General features: G+C 52.7%; 7 protein-coding genes across 7 annotated transcripts; 4 read left to right on the forward strand and 3 right to left on the reverse strand.

Moving 5' to 3' along the window:
* Positions 1-377: 377 nt before the first annotated feature.
* CKM354_000506300 (protein arginine N-methyltransferase) lies at positions 378-2,880 on the reverse strand (the record flags this gene model as incomplete). The annotated part of the gene is made up of 3 exons (XM_044800320.1): positions 378-1,747; positions 1,796-2,008; positions 2,166-2,880. 3 exons carry the CDS (start codon positions 2,878-2,880, stop codon positions 378-380), a joined length of 2,298 nt encoding a protein of 765 aa, XP_044656255.1.
* A 231-nt stretch (positions 2,881-3,111) lies between these two features.
* CKM354_000506400 (DEAH-box ATP-dependent RNA helicase PRP43) lies at positions 3,112-5,412 on the forward strand (the record flags this gene model as incomplete). Its single annotated transcript, XM_044800321.1, has 1 exon — positions 3,112-5,412. One exon carries the CDS (start codon positions 3,112-3,114, stop codon positions 5,410-5,412), a length of 2,301 nt encoding a protein of 766 aa, XP_044656256.1.
* Positions 5,413-6,293: 881 nt separating this feature from the next.
* On the reverse strand, positions 6,294-7,289 carry CKM354_000506500 (uncharacterized protein; the record flags this gene model as incomplete). The annotated part of the gene is made up of 4 exons (XM_044800322.1): positions 6,294-6,627; positions 6,688-6,987; positions 7,043-7,119; positions 7,173-7,289. The coding sequence occupies 4 exons, from the start codon at positions 7,287-7,289 to the stop codon at positions 6,294-6,296; spliced, it is 828 nt and encodes a 275-aa protein (XP_044656257.1).
* Positions 7,290-7,549: 260 nt separating this feature from the next.
* Positions 7,550-9,082, forward strand: CKM354_000506600 (uncharacterized protein; the record flags this gene model as incomplete). Its single annotated transcript, XM_044800323.1, has 1 exon — positions 7,550-9,082. The coding sequence occupies one exon, from the start codon at positions 7,550-7,552 to the stop codon at positions 9,080-9,082; it is 1,533 nt and encodes a 510-aa protein (XP_044656258.1).
* Positions 9,083-9,147: 65 nt separating this feature from the next.
* Positions 9,148-9,942, reverse strand: CKM354_000506700 (uncharacterized protein; the record flags this gene model as incomplete). The annotated part of the gene is made up of 1 exon (XM_044800324.1): positions 9,148-9,942. The coding sequence occupies one exon, from the start codon at positions 9,940-9,942 to the stop codon at positions 9,148-9,150; it is 795 nt and encodes a 264-aa protein (XP_044656259.1).
* Positions 9,943-10,178: 236 nt separating this feature from the next.
* CKM354_000506800 (deoxyhypusine monooxygenase) lies at positions 10,179-11,215 on the forward strand (the record flags this gene model as incomplete). Its single annotated transcript, XM_044800325.1, has 2 exons — positions 10,179-10,645; positions 10,702-11,215. The coding sequence occupies 2 exons, from the start codon at positions 10,179-10,181 to the stop codon at positions 11,213-11,215; spliced, it is 981 nt and encodes a 326-aa protein (XP_044656260.1).
* Positions 11,216-12,709: 1,494 nt separating this feature from the next.
* Positions 12,710-18,603, forward strand: CKM354_000506900 (uncharacterized protein; the record flags this gene model as incomplete). The annotated part of the gene is made up of 2 exons (XM_044800326.1): positions 12,710-12,902; positions 13,016-18,603. The coding sequence occupies 2 exons, from the start codon at positions 12,710-12,712 to the stop codon at positions 18,601-18,603; spliced, it is 5,781 nt and encodes a 1,926-aa protein (XP_044656261.1).
* Between the last annotated feature and the right edge of the window lie 1,869 nt (positions 18,604-20,472).

A 20,472-nucleotide genomic window follows, 5' to 3' on the forward strand; every position in this document is an offset into this window, starting at 1 on the left:
TCACGCAGTCGATCTACAATGATAGTACCTGCGCTATGGCCGGAAAGTATGTCTGTCTCCGGTGCCTTTCGAGGATCTGAGCTTATTCGTGCAGCATCAGGCAGAATATTCTCTCGGAGTCCTTTTGGGATACTCGTGCTTACTGCCGCGGTTTCGAGAGACAAATGTATTCAGGCGGGTGCTGTCTCCTAAATGGAGCGCAGTTGCGAGTGGCCAACCTTGTAACCTCGGCAGCCTCTATTTCTTCGGAGGAGCTATGCTCCCTGGCAACTGTATTGGAACAGTCTCCGATACCTCATGCAGTCTCTCGCATGGCATGGATATCACCACACTTGACCTCCACCCTTTCTTCTTTCCGGCTCAGGACGATTTCCCGTTCACATCAAGCACCCATTGGTTCGACTCGAATGCAACACAGTTCCACCCAGCTTCCACCTCTTCCCTCCGACCTTCTGGTAAACTTCCACTATCCACTCGTACCACACCTTCCGATCATCTGTCTGTCTCCACATCGTGACCTCGACATCTGCATCGTCCGGAACGTACAACGGAGTTTTGAGCGGAAAGAAGATCGGGAACCAAGAGATCATGTCCTTGCTCTTATGGTCCATCGTGATTGGATTCGTGGAGAGCTCGATAGGCGGGAGTTTGCGGTCCTCTGGAGCGTAGAGGACAGACTCGAAATACCCGGCCAGACCGTGGCATATTCCGCGGTTCTTAGCACTGAACCTGGTGTGGCAGGTGCGGACGTTGTGCTCGTTCTTGCCGTCGCCGCCGGTAAAGCCTCCAGCGTCCAGAGTGCCGCCTGCGCGATGAGCAGCATGGGCGATGATCGCTTCAGGAATCGGATGAGAGAAGACCCAGGCGTCTTTGATCTCGGGGGTCAATTCAGGAAAGACGACAGACTGCATTTGCCCGTTGTTTTGAGTCGGTGCACGGCATAGGTCATCATATTGATGAAGCATAACAACAGCAGGAAGCTCCCATTTGTCTTCACCGCTGCGACCAAGGAGATCGCTGTATAGACGCGGTGTAGAGATCGGGGTGAAATGGGCGCTGTAGGATTGGGGGATGTTGACTCCGTAGTCGGGATGAAGGACGTGCTGCACGCCATCGAGACACTCGGGCGAGAGTTCGTTGTCTGCGAAAGAGCCAAGCAGTTCAGATACGAGGATGTCGACCTTGTTGACCTTTCCGTCGATGGTGGGACCTGGCCAACTTCGCATATCGGATTTGTAGACTAAGACTTGTTTGTTCCAGAGCGGATCAGTGGCGTTGCGTCGTTGGATGAGGACGTGAGCATTAGGATTCTTCTCCACTGCGCATGGCACAATCGAGATGCCAGTAGATTTGCTTGCTCGTAGGACGCGAGTGACAAGCGGACCTCTTCCAGCTCCTGCAACTGCGCAGACAATTGGCCTCTTATCTTCTCCAAGCTTGGCACGAATGTCCTTGAGCGCTGCAGCCACGGCTCTCTCGTACCATTCATACTTGACCGGGTCCTTTTCGAAGACCTCGTAAGTGATTGATTCCAAATTGTCAGTCAGGGGCTGGAGGGGTGATTGAATGTAGTCCTGATAGCCTTGACCGAATTTCTCCACTGGGGGTCGTGATGGTTGCGTTTGTTGCAAGCGTCGCATGTAACGCAGATGAGCCAAAGTATCAGCGGCTTTGCTTTTAGATGCCGCAGATGCTGCTTCTGCTGGCGTTGGTTCTGGTCCTGATTGCTCAAGTGCATCCTCAGCGGCTAAGAGTGTCAGTAAGTATCAATCCGTCCCAGGTAAGTTTAACGCACCTTCAATAGGATCAACGTCGGCCAGTAGCACCCATGGCGCGAACTTGAGGCGCAAGAATCGCGATAGTAGCTGCTGGTGGCCCTTGTCTAGAACAGGATAGCCAGCTTGGTTGCGAAGAAACGTGGTTCGTGGCATTACCAATGTCCGCACAGGCTCGGAGAACCAACGAGATTGAAGCTCGAGCGCGGGTAGTTGGCGCGGAAGTTCGAGTGCTGGGCAATGCATTGTCAGCAAACTGTGCCTTTTGTGGCTTTCCATGGCTTGTCCATACCTGCCATGAGTTGCTGCTCTTTAGTTGGGGGCAATGAGGACATGGGAGCAGAGGACGAAAAAGGAATCATGAAAACGAAAGAGGAAGGCCGCACATACCTACTGTCAGCTTATTGCTGTACTGTCCCATGGTCCGGATCGTGTTCCACGTCTCCCAGGTGCCGAACAGCTCTGGCTCTGCCTCGTCTTCTTCACTTGGCGCTGGCATATATTTCTCTCGCGCAAGCTCAGATAGATGCGCTCCCTCAGCACCTTCGAGCTCGAGCTCTCCTGTCATCGGGAGGAGGATCTGTAGTTGGACATAGGGACCAAGACCCAACCCCTCGAGGATAGCGCGGGCATATTGGACGTGATCCGAGCCTTCAATGGGGCCGTGAACAATGACATTGCCGATGCCCACGAAAGCTGCGTAGGCGACCTCGAGACTGAAGACTTGCCGGCTGACATGCGCGATAAGAGGATCTGGAGATCCAAGATCGATCCAAGGGCTGACGACACCAATGATTGCAATGTTGCCCTCATCTGGCCCCAGATCGGTGTCTTCGGGCAGAAGAGGTGCTATGGTAGGAAGTGGCAATGTTTCAGCATGCTTGGCAGTCTTGATCTCTTTAACGTATTCCTCGAGGCGCGTCAGAACCCGTGACTGGAAGTGAGGAGTTGTCAAAGGAGCAGTAAGCATATCATATCCAGCGAGATTTGCTTGGCCCAGCAATTCAGGTGTGACTGTAGCAGTTCTTTGCGATTCATGGTGTCCGATGTAGAGTGCAGTAGGGATGTCTTGTGGCAAGTTCTGAGGCTGGTCCGGATCTGCCATGCTGACGAAGATGATGTACGACCTCTGGATCGATTCGCCACGAGCTGCTGCAAGATCCTCACAATGCAAAATTGAGTCGAGTCGTGCTTGCTTGAAGCAGAAATTCTTCCCCATAGTGGACTGGGTTCAGGCATCCGTCAGGCATCAACTCAATCCATCTCGAGCTTGAACATTTTCTGAACTTTGCGACTCGATCGACGACATCGCCACATCAACTGCCGTTTGACAAATATGGCCGAAGAAGAGAAGCCTCGCAAGTCACGCTTTAAGCGTGTCAAGACGTCCGACGACCGCGACAATCCATACCTCCAACATATGTACACCGACAGCGATTCCTCGAGCGGCGTGCACCTAAATGGTGGCGGCGCAAATGGCCACTCGTCCTCCAATGGCGCCAGTGGTGATATCAGCACATGGAAGAGGCACACAACGACGGCGGCTATGGCCAAGATGGCGGAAGATGGGCCCAGCAATCCCTTCACCGGCGAGCAACTGAGTGATCGTTACTTTGGCATTCTCAAGGTCCGACGAGATCTCCCCGTGCATGCGCAAAGGCAGGAGTTCTTGGACATGTTTCAGAAGACACAGATCTTGGTGTTTGTCGGAGAGACGGGTTCAGGAAAGACGACGCAGATCCCACAATTCGTGCTGTATGACGATCTGCCCCAAATGCAAGGGAAGATGGTGGCATGTACGCAGCCTCGTCGTGTAGCTGCAATGTCGGTGGCTCAGCGTGTTGCTCAAGAGTTGGATGTGAAACTCGGGGAGGAAGTCGGATACAGCATTCGTTTCGAGGACATGACGAGTCAAAAAACGATCCTGAAGTACATGACGGACGGTATGCTGTTGCGAGAGGCAATGAACGACCACGATATGAAGCGGTACAGCTGCATCATACTTGATGAAGCTCACGAAAGAACACTAGCCACAGATATTTTGATGGGTCTGCTGAAGGAAGTGGTGAAGAGGAGGCCTGATCTGAAGATTATTATCATGTCTGCCACTCTTGATGCACAGAAGTTCCAGAAGTACTTCAACAACGCGCCTTTACTGGCGGTGCCTGGACGAACGCATCCTGTCGAGATCTTCTACACCCCAGAGCCGGAGAGAGATTATGTCGAGGCAGCACTGCGAACAGTGTTGCAAATCCATGCTACAGAACCGGAGGGAGATGTCTTGTTGTTTTTGACGGGTGAAGAGGAAATCGAAGATTGCTGTCGAAAGATCAGCATGGAGGCTGATGAGATGATTCGAGAAGCCGGAGCTGGACCTCTCAAAGTATACCCGCTGTACGGTTCTTTGCCTCCAGCACAACAGCAGAAGATCTTCGAGCCTGCGCCTCCTCCATATCAAGCGGGCGGGAGACCGGGACGGAAAGTTATCGTGTCGACCAACATTGCCGAAACTTCTTTGACGATTGACGGTATCGTGTACGTGGTTGATCCTGGCTTTAGCAAGCAAAAGGTCTACAATCCCCGAATACGCGTCGAATCGCTTCTGGTATCTCCTATAAGCAAAGCATCGGCACAGCAGAGAGCAGGTCGTGCTGGACGTACGAGACCTGGTAAATGCTTCCGTCTGTATACCGAAGGCGCATTCAAAAAGGAGCTCATCGACCAGTCATACCCAGAAATCTTGCGATCAAATTTGGCTAACACTGTGCTGGAGTTGAAGAAGCTCGGTATTGATGATCTGGTCCACTTCGATCTGATGGATCCACCTGCACCAGAAACGTTGATGCGCGCTCTGGAGGAGCTGAACTATCTTGCCTGTCTGGATGATGAAGGAGAGCTCACACATCTCGGCAAGCTTGCTTCAGAATTTCCTCTCGATCCGGCACTGGCAGTGATGCTGATCAGTTCTCCGGAATTTTACTGCTCGAACGAAGTGCTGTCTATGACTGCATTATTAAGTGTTCCACAAGTCTTCACCCGTCCGGCGGCAAAGCGAAAGCAAGCTGACGAGATGAAGTCGCTCTTCACGCATGAAGAGGGTGACCATCTCACAATGCTCAACGTCTACCACGCTTTCAAGGGACCAGTTGCGCAAGAGAACGCGAAGCAATGGTGCCATGACCACTACCTGTCCTATCGTGCTCTGCAACAAGCAGACAATGTCCGCATGCAGCTGAAACGCATCATGGAGCGCGAAGAAATCGAACTCGTTAGTACCGACTTCAACGACAAGAACTACTACACCAACATCCGCAAAGCGCTGTGTGCTGGTTTCTTCATGCAAGTCGCCAAGAAGGATACCTCGGGCAAGACGTACGTCACGGTCAAGGACAACCAGTCTGTTTTGTTGCATCCCTCGACTGTGCTAGGACAAGACAGCGAGTGGGTGCTGTACAACGAATTTGTTCTGACGAGCAAGAATTACATCCGAACAGTCACTGCTGTGAAGCCAGAGTGGCTGCTTGACATCGCACCGAATTACTACGACGTTGACTCGTTTCCCAAGGGAGAGGTTCAGTCGAGCTTGAGAAGAACGGCGCAGAAAATGGCGAGAAGGAGCGAGATGAAGACTCGATGAGAGACTAGTGTAATAAATACAGACCAATGCTTTGATCATGAAGTAAAGATGCTGAGGCTTTGCAAATATGCGCAAGGTTTGGCTTGACAAAAGTGGATAGATGAATGAACAAAATGAATCATCATCCCTGCTCATACGACGCATTGAAGCTCTATGTTGGCGTGAACAGTATACCTTGCCTGCTTAGCAATGTCTCGCAGTAAGATATGCGCAATGCTGAAAATGCAGCACATTCACTCATGGCGGTTAGTGGCCAGACCACAAGTTCCATTGATCCTGGGACAAATTACGTTGCCCGTAGGTTACATGTGGCAATGGACCGAGAAGTATTTGCTGACTCCGCATATGTTCGTACCTGAGCTCCAAAAACGTTCATGCTGTTGAGTCGCTGAGAGATGGCAAAAGGCGGAAGCAGTGGCGGACCTTGAGTTTTTTGACGAGCGTAACCTGATACCGCCAGAAAGTGCACTGGCTTCTGCACAGACGGGCCCTTCCTAGCTCAGGAGGGTGACTACGCCTCGAATTGAGTCGTGGTCCACTTTGAGAGATTCAAGTACTATCGCTAACAGCAACCGCGGCTTTCTCCAAAAGAGCACGGAATTCTCTGCCTCCCAGCCTGATGAGGGATCGCAATAGCGTCTCAGAGTTGTTTCGGAGACGCGAAAATATGTGCAAGAGAACGTTGTCACGGGAGTCCTGCTTGTCCGAGGTGTGTTCTCTTCTTGTGGAACATATCTACTTGCGCTCAGAAGCGTTGAGCTCTGGCTATGCGTTCTATGTCTAGTCGTTTAGCATGCATCGCGGCGTCCGAGATACCCTCGTCCCTGCGACCTGCGCCTTCTGATGCATTATCATCTTTCATGCTATGCCATATGCAATCCTTACTTCGCATGTCCGTTCGCCTTCAACCCTGCATTGCCAGACTTGAAGTCCTCGAACCCCTCCTTGGCAGCATCCTGCACGCTCTTCTCCCCAGCGACAATCTGCTTCGTCACCTTGAGGATATCAGTCCAGTCCTCAAAGACAGTGAATGGCACGTTTTCCCGAGCGCAGTAGCGAATGAGATCGTGGCCCTTCTTCGCAAAAAGAAGGTCTGTCTCGCGAGCCGCAGAAAGATCTGAGACGCCGTCGCCTGCGTAGAAAAGTGTGGGGCGCTGGCTTGCTGGGAGATTGGCGTATGGCCTGATGGTGAGAGACTTGTCATGTCCGAAGCCGCTACAATTCTGTCAGTGAACGTCTTTGAGGAACTCGAAGTGCAAAGGTAACGAGACTCACGACTCATCGTGATACTTGATCGTCCAGCCGCCTTCTTGGTCAATGCTCATGCCTTCCCTGGCCTCGACGTCGTTGGCGACGATATCAAGCTTATCGTGGTCCGGTCCGATCAAGTTCTTGAGGATAGCCCGGATGATAGGCTCCATGCCTGATGAGACAACGACAGTAGGAATGCCTTGAGCAAGAGACCACTCGAAATACTCCTTGAAGCCTGGGTCAAGCTTGATGTTCTCTACCAGGTAGTCTATACATTCTGGGAAGGGTTTCTTGACAGAATCCAGCATTTTACGGAAGGAGTCACTGTAGCATGATCAGATATTACAGCTTGTTTCCTTGACGTTATCTTGACCCGTACCGGAAAGTGTCCTTGCCTTCGAGAACATCTCGGTTTCCTTGTCTTCGGAGATCACCGCCGAAGCCTATGTTGTCTGTCTACATTGTCGGTCAATCAAAAACCTTCATGCTGTCAAGATTGCTTAAAATACCATGTAATCATTGCTGTCCTTCAAGGTAATCGTTCCATCGAAGTCGGTAAAGAAGATGAACTTGGGATCCTTGAAAGGATACTTGAGGGCATACAATTGATCGGCTCCGCTTGCCATCTTGAAAAGTGTTTTCTTGGAGTTTCTCTGCAAGAGTCGTGGGGAAGGTACAAAGACACAAATTGTCAAGATTATGAGTGATGTCCCACACCATGCGGCTCAACAAAAAAGTCGGGGGCCGTTTCACTTCACTTCGGCGAATGACGTGCGCCGAAACTCAATGCGAGCTTGATCCTTGAACCCTATTCGCGGTATCGCCATTTGCCGATTCAGGCGAGCAAAGATAGCTGTCGGGAAGCTGTGTCTGCTTCTTGCATACGATGAGCTTCGCCGGCAGGACACTGGGACGATGGACATCGACCACCACAAGATGGAGCACAGCAACGCTGCCGAGGTCGAGAGCAGCCTGGACTTGTGCAGAATGTCGCGGGCAAGCTGTGGTTCGGGCTACGAAGACAGATAAGATTGGGACGTTGTCGATTTGGGCGCGTAGCTTCTCGAGCACGACGCGAGGGCAAGATGATAAGACGGAGGAGCGCTTGCGGCGCATACAGGAAGAAAATGCTGCTCGCATACGCAAGGAAGAGGAAGAGGCTCGTTTACGCGCAGAACAAAAGGCCCAAAGATTGCGCGACGAGGAGGCCGAGGCAGAGCGCAAAGCAGCGGAGGCACAGCAACGACTCAGAGAGCAGGATGAACCCAACTCACAGCCATCTCTATCGTCCCAGCCCCAAAATGCAACAGCACCATCAACGGCTCCAGTAACCCCTGCCGAGTCATCCACCACCCTCCCCTCCCACGCCGAATCCCGCCGCTCCGACGTCCAAAAACGCCTCACGCAATTCCTCGATAACCTCCTCTTACACGCATCTCGTATCGGGCAGCAAGTGAACCAATACACAGGGACCGACTACTCAGGCATCGAGAACCTCCGCCAAGAAATCTCCTCCCAGGAGCAAAAGGTCCGACAACTCCGACGTGCTGTTGACGAAGCACGAAATGTTCACCATGACGCCTACGCGCAGCAAACAGCCAGTCAACGAGAAATCGTAGCATTGCTCGAGCGGAAAAGCAGTTGGTCACCGACAGATCTTGAACGATACATGTCGCTTGTCCGATCAGAGCATTTGAATGAGCAGAGTGTCAGCTCCGCGAAATCAAATCTCGATGTTGCGGAGAATTCGCTCGAAGAAGCGAGGAGTTTGTTGGAGAGGTTAGAAAGAAAGCAGTATCATGAAGAGCAGATTTGGAGTGATACCATCAGGAGGAATTCCACGTGGGTGACATTTGGGCTGATGGGGTTCAACATAATCCTGCTGTTGGCGAATATTGTCATCTTCGAGCCGTGGAGGAGAAAGAAGATCGCGAAGGATGTGAAGGGATTGCTGGATGAGAAGGCCGCAGTCGAGGAGACGAGGACAGCAAGGGGAACGGGGGTAGAGGTCAGCGAGAAGGGAGTGCAAGTGGATGAGGCAGAGCTGAGGAGCCTGGAGAAATTTGAGAAATTGAAGAGAGCGGAGGAGGAGCGGCCGTTTGATGTTGCTCCTCCGGCGGAGACTCAAGAGAGTGCATCGACACTTACCTCAGGAGAGATACTTCCACTAGAGGCATCAGAAGTGGTTGGAGCCGTGCCCAACGTCTCGGATGACATCGCGAAGAGAAAGGCCGCCACGACCGAGCAGCCTCAGCCCGTGCGATCAATGTGGGAGTTCTATCAAGATGCGCTGAGCGATCTGTTCTCCGCACGTATTGTTCAGATGCGCAAAGTGGATGTGACCAACATCGCGCTGCAGGGCGCAGCGTCAGGCTTCGCTATAATGGGCCTTTTATTTGTCCTGTTGCGGCCGAAATGAGATCGCTCTATCGGGGTATCATCATGTACAAATCAAAGACAATCAAGCAGAGCTACGAGCATGGCTCACTGAAACTCGCCAAATTCTCCATCATCAAAACCTAGCTCTTGAGCTGTTTTCCCTTCCAATTGATCATCGGCCGCCGTCTTTTGCTGATTGTTTTGCGAAGTTCCAGCAGCAGGCGGCGGTGGAGCAATACTGAATAGAGCAGCAGCATCGCCACCGCCCCCTCCACTTGCACTTGTTTCTGGCTTTTGCCTCCTCCCTTTCGCTGCACCTGGCACATTTACTACGATCTTCTCGCCTTCCTTCAGACTAAAGTCCTTCTTCGCATCAACCTCCATCTTTTTCTGCAATTCCGTAGCCCTCCCTCGTGGCCCTCCATTCTGCTGCTCTCCCGTAGCACTCATGCCCAGGACTTTCCTCGCCTCCGTCAACGCGATGCCGAAGTCGAACGCCGCACCCCTTTCCTCAAACCCAATACCCAATGTCGCCTTCATTCCGCCTTCACCTACGACGCGAATCGCGAAAAATCGAGAACTGTCATTCGCTTGTTGCACTGCGGCGGGGGCGGTATATGGCGCTGCGGCAAAGAGATCGCCAGATGTGGGGTCGGAAAGGACAACGGCGCATTTGAGGAGTGAGGTCTCGGAGTAGGAAGTCTCAATGACTTGTAGTCGAGCTGTGAAAATCTGTTGGGCCGTGGGCTTGGTTGGAGAGGTCCAGGATGAGGCACTGAAGCCGGAGGTCGAGGTCAGAGGGGGGATGCCATAGACGTGAACGGGGTGATGGGTGAACAGGATGCGCTGTATCGTGGATTCTGGCAGCGGCTGGCCAGTCGATGGATCGATCGGAGGCATGGTGAAAATATACGTGTTGCCCGTGAGCGCGATTCGTCGGGTCTATGTCTTCGAAGGGATGCTGACATTGGAAGACAGAGCATCAACCAGTGTTACACACCCCGAGACGAGGCAGATGGGAGCCGCGGCGCGGGGCAGTCGCCGAGCGTCCGATGCACTAAAAAGTCCCCTCCATCTTGCGACTTTCATAAAAATATATCGAATCACTTTCACATTCACGAATCGCATAGACGAAAATGGCCACCTCGGACGTAAGCATCGCCATTTTGCGCAAGGATCTCACTTCAGAATCCGTTCCTCTGGCCAAACGCTTCAGAGCACTCTTTTCCCTAAAGCACCTCGCATCGCAATCCCCCACCACTCCGCAGACCACCGCCGCGATCGAAGCCATTGCTGCAGCCTTTAGCAGTCCTTCCGCTCTACTCAAACATGAACTCGCATACTGCCTTGGGCAATCAGGCAAGACGGAAGCCATTCCATTCTTGCGGGCTGTGATCGAGGACAGGCAGGAAGATGCGATGTGCAGACATGAAGCGGCCGAGGCGCTGGGTGCACTGGGAGATGTGACGAGCTTGGAATTGCTGAAGCAGAGGCGGGACGACAAGGAGGAAGAGGAAGTCGTGCGAGAGACGTGCGAGATTGCTATTGAGAGAATCGAGTGGGAAACTAGTGAAGCTGGAAAGAAGGAGAAGTTGAAGAAGAGGTATGATCGTGATGAGCAGGTGCAGATCTGAATTCGATTACTGACAAAACATGCAGTGACTTCACCTCAATAGATCCCGCTCCACCTTCAGCCATGGACGATCAACCCGATATTCCGGCACTGCAGAAGAAACTCATGGACCCTAGTCTTCCATTGTTCAAGCGCTATCGAGCCATGTTCACACTTCGCGATCTCGCTTCGCCGCCTGATCTTCCGACCGCGGTTCCTGCCATCAAAGCTCTCGCGACCGGCCTCAAGGACTCCTCGGCCCTCTTCCGTCACGAAATTGCATTCGTCTTCGGCCAGCTCTCACATCCTGCTTCGATACCCGCTTTGACGGAATGTCTAAGTGACGCCAAGGAGGCAAGCATGGTCCGACACGAGGCTGCCGAAGCGCTAGGCAGTCTGGGTGATGAGGAGGGCGTGGAGGACACACTGAAGAAGTTCCTGAATGATCCGGAGCAAGTCGTCCGCGACAGCATTATTGTCGCCTTGGATATGGCCGAGTTCGAGAAGAACGGAGAGATGGAGTACGCCACAGTTCCAAGCCAGGTCGAGGCCGCGGCATGATTTCGGCCAGTGGAAAACTTCTTTATCGTCATCAGACCTCTTCTTCACTTCAGATACCCAGCCGAATTAGATAAAAGCGAGCAAAGTATAGATCCTCGCAATTTTCCGCTTGGAACGCAACACAATTTCCAGAAAGCGAAAACGTTTCAGTTGTTCGTATTCCATTTGTGGCCGCAGTTCGGACATGTGTAGAAGACCGTGGAACCTTCGTCTGCAGAACGTAGTTGCTGCGTGTAGAATCGCACTTCCGGATGGCCGCATTTTTCGCACTCTAGTTCTGTAACGGTTTCGACCTTTGCGATATCACCTTCAGCTACTTCTTGAACATCAGAGCGGAGACGTGTGCGTAATGTAGAAGGAAACGCGCTGGGCTTGCTGTGGGTCGTTACGACTTTGGAGGACGTGTCTATGGACAGGGTTAGCTGGCAGTTGATCGAGATGGACTTGTGCTCTAGCCAGAGCGGATATCTCGATTCCTGCGTGCGGAAGACCAAAGACACTTTAAGCTCACCTTTGTTAGATGTGCCGCATACATCGCAGTCGATATATTCTTTCCTGCCGGGATTTGAGTCCAGGAGATTGCCGCAGTCGCTGCAAAAGACGAGTGCTCCGATGGCGGTCATGTTGTGGTCTTATTTAGACTGCTATTACTTGGCCTGAGGTTTCTCCTTGGTGTACAGTAGTAATCCGCCTTTAAAGTAATGAAGTGATGTTGCGAAGTGAAGAGGCGGAAAAATGTTGAACGGGTTCTGCAGGGACCAGAAACCTGGGGATAGTGACGGCGGCCTATATATGCTAGTGGGTCATATCGCTGCAACTGCGCTCACATTCAAACAGCGTGATGGACCATCTGAACCTGACCATTGTCTATGTGGTGCCTGCCTCCAGGGCTGTACGTTGTGCGCTGGCAACATTGGCTGTCTGTGTAGCCGACTTCTAAATGCCTCGATGGATGGTTGTGAGATGCGCGCGCCGATTGAAGTACGGTGCTGTGCGAAGGATGGGCCGACTGTTGCATGCACACTGCAGCACGTATGCCATGCGCTTGCATGTGAAAGCTCCACAATGCACAAGTGAACATGTGCTGCGGTCCAAGTCGCATTGTGTGACCGTGAGCGTCTGAGACTTGAGGCTCTGCGAGGACCGCGGCCCTGCCAAGCGGGAGATCTGCAAGCGAAAGCGGGAAAGCGCGTGAGGCGGCCACTTCCAACGCGACTTCCCCAAAGAGCAACCCATCCTGGACGACGCTCAATCTCGGCCACTCCCCCACGGGCCCTGCAAACTTATCTTTGACGCGTAGTCTCGCGACAGACACCATACTCAAGACATCGACGTTGTCACTGAGGCATCAACGCCTAGTACACTCTAGAAACCACCGCCTTGCATTCCAGACCTCCGCCAGACCTCCGCATGCGGCATTGCGATCGAACTCGATCAACCTTCGCTCAACGACATGGCAAGAAGTAGAAAAGATACCACGATATAGATGGTATGATGGAGTCGGGCACGATAGATCCACGACAGCTGCAGCAGCACACCGTCGCCGGTGGGAGCGCAAATGGCTTGCAAACGGAGGGTGGCCGCGCATCAGCGGCCAGCACTTCCCAAGCGGGCAAGCTGTACATCCCGACGGTGCGAGAGGCTCTCCCATACACTCCCTTCAGCTCGATTGTCCCCTTCAATTCAGGTGAGTGCACAATATTCAATCACCCTTCACCTGTCCCGCTTGTACCCCACCAATCAGCGGGCCGAGATATTGCTTCACTCCAGCTTCAACTACTAACTCCACCTCCTTTGCAGATGTCATTCCACCACCACTTGCGCTTCCAAACACTGCACCAACAATCTTTCACAACGACGAGGCCGTTAAGTCCACGCGCCGCGAACTCGAACGACTTACTGCCGGTGCTAGAAGCGCCGAGCAGGCGTCGAACCGGTGCAAGCAAACTTTGGACGATGTCAGGCGACTGCTAAACGGCAACGATCTTACTGAGTTCAAGTTCAAGCAGACGAAGCAAGTTTCCTCCGGGGCTGCCTCCACGAAAACTCCAGCGCAGCCTGCACTGAGTGCATTTGCTGAGATGGTCCTTGCCGATGCAAGCATATCATACAGATATCTTACCCCGCCAGAAGAAGCACCGACGTCTTCTACCGGTCCGAAAATGCCACAAATCGCCGCTCCTCTAAGGCTGCATGGCGAGGCTGCCGCTCGTTCGACTCCGCCGCAAAAGCAGCGTGACTCCAAGACTCCAAGGGTGATACTTGGGGCTGCTCCGAGCCGCTCAGCGCAGCTTTCAACTCCCGTTCAAGGCCAGTCTGTTGCAGCTTCACCGCAACAGTCACGATCGGCCTCGCAGCATGTCCCACCTCAACAATTGCAGACTGTCCCTGCGCAGCCACAGCAGCACTCTGCACCTCACCAGCCGCGGCCATCAGGCATGCAACCAGGTCGGGAGCCTCAGCCTGGGCACGTGCCTCTTGTCCCAATGATTCCACGATCGCAGTCATCACAGTATCAACAAACACCTAGGCCCAGTCAGCAGGATGAACTCTCCATGCCTGTCACGAAGCAAAGCACGCCACAACATGGCAAAGAGATCGCAGGAGTTGTGCAGCCTTCACCTATGGCATATGTATCTTTGAACAAGATGACACCAGCACAGCGCGCCGAGTATCAGCAAATCCACGATGCTACTCCCGTCAGCGCGACGACGACTAAGAACCAGAGCGCATATCTCACTAATGGATCTCGAGTCAACGTCGACCAACGTCTCAAGGCTGATCAGGCCTTGGAGAGCCTGCAGGGTCAGCTCCAGAATATCTTCGAGGCAGAGGACCACATGCAACCCGACACATCTGAGGATGTTGCCATGCGTGAAAGTGCTCTGTTCGACACTCGCGACACAGAGGAGGGTCCCGCACTCATACTGCGCGCAGATGCTCAGGCCAAACTGGATACTGCCTTTAAGAAAGTTGTGGGACTCAACCGATTGGATTACGTCGAGGTGGACACTCTCACCCGTGTGCAGCGTATATGCGAGAGGTCATTGGCTGCGCTCCACTCTGGCTCGCTGGGTATAGGCGACGACTGGTCCCAGGAAGATGTCACAGATTGGACTGTGCGTCTCTCAAATGCTGAGAATGGTCTCATTGCTGCTCGGACGTTGATGCGAATCATGACCGGTGGTTCCCATCGTCGGGAGCTGCAGTCAGAGGATTGCCTCAAGAATGTTCTTGAGGCGCTTCGGACGGTGGTCGAGATGTGCATCATTCCGATCGTGCAGGAACGGGCGAGCTTGTATGAAGATGTGAAAGGAAAAAAAGATGGGGCGAGCAATCCCAAGTTCGCCATCGCGGCTAGCTGTCGTACCGAACTGCAGGCTCTCGTTACTGCCGCCATCAAGCTCTTGCGTCCACTTGGCGACCTCTTCGCAAAATCCGACGTGGACGAAACGGGCGTATCTAGCTTGCAGTACATGTGCAAGCTGCTCATCTTCACGGAGAACGCCGCCAATGAGCGCGATTCAGCGCTGGGACTACAGACCTTCGAGCAGATGCGCCGGTTCGCCATGGACGTGACTTCAAAGATATTCACGAAGTACACAGACCAGCGCACATTCATCATCGACGAGATCCTCATGTCATTAGAGAAGTTGCCAGCCAACAAACAAAATGCTCGCCAATTCCGCCCAATTGACGCAAAGCCGATTCAGCTCGTGTCAGCTCTGCTTATGCGATTGGTGCAGACAAGCGCCACACCAAGTAAGAAAACACTGCAGATGAATACGGAGGCGGCCGATTCCGAAGATGAGCTTGCTGGAGATGCAGAAGTGCCTGACTCTGAGTCTGAGGCTGAATCTGACGATTCTGAGAGCATCCAGGTGAAGAAGAAGCAGAAGCCGAAGAAAACTTCGACAGATCTTCTCTCGTTCTACAAGCCATTGCAGCAGGATACTGTGCGGTATGCCAGCTATATCGTGAAGATCTTGATTCAACGTGCCTCGCAGACCGCAAAGTCCAGCGAAGAGCCATATCGCAAGCTCCTCGATATCTTCGTGGATGACTTCATCAACGTGCTTGGCCACAGCGATTGGCCAGCCGCAGAAGTTCTGCTGCTCGCGCTTGTCTCACAATTTGTGGGCATCGCAGAGAATGCCAAAAGCCCTGCTCCTTCGCGTACACTCGCTCTCGAACTGCTCGGTACCATTGGATCTGGCATTTCCGAGCTCCTGTCCTCCACGTTTGACATGGCCAAGAACACCGATGCAGACGACCGTGTCTCGCAGCACCTTGTCAAACTCGCGCAGGATCTTGAGAATGGGGATTTCAGCACCGCCCAGTTGACATCGTTCGAGGGCCCTTTCCGAATTGTTGTGCAGTATCTGCACGATCGCAACACCGGTGACGATGCCCAATTGCTCACTGCACGCGGCTATCATCTGGTGCAGTGGGCGGAGCACATCTGTAACGCTGAAGACGCTGCGACATCACACTCTCGGGATCTCCAAGTGAAGATTAAGCAAACAATGCAGGACATCAACTGGCTGGACGATCATCACCCTTTCCCTAGGATGGCGACTGCACACGGAAAGCTTGCTGCAAGAATTGTCACGGCCAATTCCAAGCTGTGCAAAGCCTTTGATCGCATATTCAGAATCATTCTTGCATCTATGCGTAGCGAGCAACCTACCGTGCGAAGCCGCAGTCTCAAAAGCGTCACAACTCTTCTCGAACAAGATCCGGCAGTCCTCGACCGCCACGATACTGTCTTGAAGCAGATTTTGCACTGCACTGGAGACTCTTCCTCACTAGTGCGCGACTCTGCCCTCATGCTTGTCCAAAAATGCGTTGAGTTGCGGCCAAAGCTTGAGCTGAGAGTGTATGAGAAAGTGGTCGAGCGCACCACTGATACAAGTGCTGCAGTTCGCAAGCGTGCTATGGCCTTTCTCAAACAAGTATATCTTCGTGAAGAAGACAATCAGGTGCGAGCCAGGATTTCCAATGCTATGATCTCGCGCGTTCACGATGTCGATGAAGGCGTAGCCGAAGTTGCTCGAGCCACGATTGAGGACATTTGGTTCTCGGCTTTCCGTGGCATGAAAACTGAGGCACAGCAATCTGTCGAGGCATCTCTTCGCATGCGGTCTCAAGCTGCCTTGATCATTCAAACGGTCGACCTGGGCGATAACGTTGCTAACGTCTTGGAAGCTTTGATTAAGAACCTTCTGACGAAATCAAAACAAGCGACCGACAATGCAAAGATCTGCAAGGCATTCGTGGCAGTGCTCTTCGAAGGCACCATCGACAACAACGAGATACCAGAAGCGCCTTCACAGGGATCCATCTTGCAGGCATTGACCGTCTTCGCTCGAGCTGGTCCTGGCCTCTTCACTACCACGCAGCTTGAGTTGCTCGAACCGTATGCGAAGAATTTGAAGACAACGGATGATCTTGAGACCTTTCACTTTGTGGTCACGATCCTGCGATACACTCTGCCGGTCTTGTCAGGATTCAAGCCTGATTTCCTCAGCAATCTTCAATCCAGTCTCCTACAGTCTGTCAACACGGTTCCGTCTTCGGAGATCGCAGTTGTAGCCCCCTGTCTCTGGACCATTGATGGTCTTGTTGGTAACACGACCCGTCTGGTGAAATTCCTGATCTCAGCCATGGCAAATGTGGCCAAGTTCCAGCAAATCGACATGCGGCAAGAGCAATATCAGGCAAAAGTCAAACCTGTCACCAAGCTCCTGACGATCATCGGGCAATTCGGCAAAGCATGCCACCTGGATGCATTATTGGTAGACTTCAAGAATGCCTCCCAGCTGTCGACTTGCAATGGTAACACCGTTGCGGAGATGATGGTTGACCTCTGCTGCCGCTTCACCAGTCCCAAACAGCATCTGTCTGTTCGCGAAGCTGCTCTCGAAGCCACACTGGCGATCTGTCAGCGTTACGCAGACAATTTCATGAGGCCTGATGTTGTCAGTGCTATTCAGCTCGTATTTCAGGGTGGAGAACCATCCCTGGAGCAAGTATTGCTCAGTAGCATCGAATCTTTCTTCAAGTCTGGAGAAAAGGGCGATGACAATGAGCCAGCACCGGAGTTGGGAACTGGCATTGCGAGTGGAACGCAACGACTGGGAGGCACTTATCAGGCGACTGGCTTCGACACAGCTTCAATGTCGCTTGTGCAGAGGTTCCTGTCATCCGAGTTTGTTCGCATTGCACTCTCGTCTACCGGTGACACCGCCACCACAGCAGCTAGGATCATCTTCAGCGTCAATACGCAGGGTTTTGCGCGACCAACAGAGACTGCGAATGCGCTGGTAGCTCTGCAAACAAGTACTACAACGTCCATCGCGAAGATGGCATTCCTGTCCTACAAAGAGGCTTGGATGAAACACGAGAGCACACTGGAGAAGACGCTGCTGAAATCTTTCGAAGAAGCGTTCCGTTACCAGAAAGATGTGTTAAACACCACAACTGGATGCACTGGGCACCCCCCAACCTCGAAGCTGCACTACTTCTGGGATATTCTCAAGTCTGGCAGCGTCAAATCGAGGAAAAAGTTCTTTGCGCATCTAGGTGCCGCTGTGGACTTCGACGCTGGCACCAAAACGGCGGTCGCCGATCTTTTGCAACACTTGCAGTTCGTACGATTCTCTGTCGAGGCAATCGCTTTCCTTGACTATGAGAGGACCGACGATGTACTCCACATCATTTCTTGCTTGGGAAAAGCTGTGTCAGGCACGGGCACCACAATCGCTCAGATGATCGAAAGCGAGGTGTTCCGTTTACAGGTCCCAACGTCGTCTACGATGCCTAACGGCAGTTCTGATGATATTGCGCCTGCGCCGCCAGCGGTACCAGCAGCTCCACCAGCCGCGATCAACCCTTCGCGTCTCCAACAGCTCGCCATCTCAGCACAGATCTTGTCTCTCATCCAAGAAACGCGAGCTTTCCTCCAACGTCTATGGCAATGCAAGAAGTACGTCGGCAAGCCGAAACTTGCTGTCAAGGACGCCGCCACAAAGCCTTCGAAGGCGTCTCACGCACCAGCAGTGATTGACACCTTCGAGAGTCGTATCAGCAACGTTCTATCTGGTGCTGCTGATGCTCTCAGTCAACACTCGACGTGCTCCGCGTTTGTAGAGCTCATGTCGGTTGATAGTGAGGTCAAAGTCAACACGGACGACGAAGAAAACATGGAGGACGATGTCGACGCCCGTAGCGAGGGCAGCGCGAGCAAGAGTCCAGGGCCTAGAGGCAAAAAGAGAAAATCGGTGGATGGGGCAAAAGGTCCGCCCCGAAAGAGAGGACGTCCGAGAAAGGGCAGCTCGTCGAAGGTCCTGCATGATGAAGAGGACGGTGAAGATGGTTGGGACTGAGCACGAATTATGCTTTCACGACCTGTTGCTGAAACGCGCAACGTAATTTACAGCTTCGAACAATGTGTATTTGATAATCGGTGGAATAGCTAGCTGGCTCGTCGCTTGCTTGCTTTGGTTCGCTTCGCTGTACGAAAGAGATACCCCAAATGCAACATCAATCATCGCTTGACAAGCGAGAATTCCCAAATCATTGTGCAAAATCCCCATCGCTTATTTCCTGCAGTATCCTTCGTCCACTCTGCGTGGTGCCCGTCTGGAACGGTGACGGTCCGCGGCGGACCCATTACTCGTCCCCTCCTTCGCGCACGCAGCGGCTCTCTCCCTCATGAGTCTCTTCTGTTCCCTCGAATGTAGCCAGCAATTCAGACAATGTTCACCAGCTTTCCAGAGGATGGTGTTTTCTACTGTGGGTGTGCAGGCGGGATTGTGCTGGGGAGCTCCTTCGTGTAAGGGTCGAGTGTGGTGGTTACAGGATTTGTAATGGTAGATCTTGTAGGAACACATTGTTTTGGATTTGATCTGCGGTTGCGACTGTGATTGTGTACAGCTGACCTGTGTGAGCGATGTATGGTGGAACGCGTAGGAAGAGAGCTTACGTATCGTGATCGATGGCTCAGGGGTGTGTGAAGATGATCTGGGAACGCTGGAATGGATTGCGTTTGTGCTTGTGTTTGCTTGACGCTGCTTTGTTGTTGATGTCTATGTAGTTGTAGCCTAATTGAATGATCGAGAAGGAGACGTGGTTGGAGAAGAACGTGGAAGGAGCGTGTCTAATCTAAAGGCAACCTCAATTGAACTGGACATCTGATGGACTGCTAACCTACCGTCCTCTCCATAAAGTTCTCGATATTCTCCGTCTTACTTCTTAGACGAATCAGAAGTCTGTTGTCCCGCCGCCTTATTTTTCCCACTACTGCCTTCGCCGCCTCCTTCCCCACTACCACCACCATCTTGTTTCTTTCCGCCTTGCTGATCTGTACTTCCTGCCCCATTACACGAGAAGCAGCTGGCCAGATTCTCGCGGAAGATCTCGCGAACGCAGTTCTCGTGATTGACGTATTTCCAGCGACAGGCACGATATTCGCTTGGCTTGAAATGGTATTGGCAGTTGGTGCAATATTTCTTACGCCAGATACACATGATGGGCAAGGAGTGTGGCTTTGCTTTGGTAGACAAGGGTGAGACTGGTCGAACGCTCGTGAGTTGCGATCTTCAGGGGTTGGGTTCTCGTTGCGAAGCGTGTGGGTGAGTCACGATGCAGAGGTCGTGTCAAATGCCTTGAGGTAGATGACTGATGTCGGCTGAAGGTGGTGGAGAGGAAGACGTGAACGACATAGAACCCGCTGATATGTTCAGCAGCATGTTTGCTCGAGGCTATTCTAGACGGCCCAAGGCGAGACTGGAGCCTACATGCGCTGGTATCCAGCTTGCCCGTTTGCTGCCTATTCAGTTCCACTCGATTGCATCTCCAGAATCGGCGTACAACAGTGACAGCCGGCAAGACGATGACTCGAATGTCCCCTCAAGCTGCTTACGCCCTTGACGATACCCTCTCCCTGCGAAGCATTTGGGCCACGAGATAGTGCATGCTCAGACGCCCTCCTCGAAGTACGGGCCCTGCGCTACCTTCCTGCGACAATGCAAGAACACACTTCGAGCTCTGCCTAAGATGCCCCTGAGCTCGAGCCTTACTCGCGTTCCTCACATAGGCTGCGAAGAAGATCGATCTACTTCCCCTTTCCTTCGCTGAAGGCATTATATTGTTCAGAGCTCGCCGTCTTTCGCTTCTGCAAGAATGCCCACGCAGCTACAGCTTTCGGCTTCTTCGCTGCGCTCGACTCGGCAGCCCGTTTTGACTCCGCTTTC

This window comes from Cercospora kikuchii, assembly GCF_019650295.1.
Source record: "Cercospora kikuchii DNA, contig_00003, whole genome shotgun sequence".
Lineage (NCBI taxonomy): Eukaryota > Fungi > Ascomycota > Dothideomycetes > Mycosphaerellales > Mycosphaerellaceae > Cercospora > Cercospora kikuchii.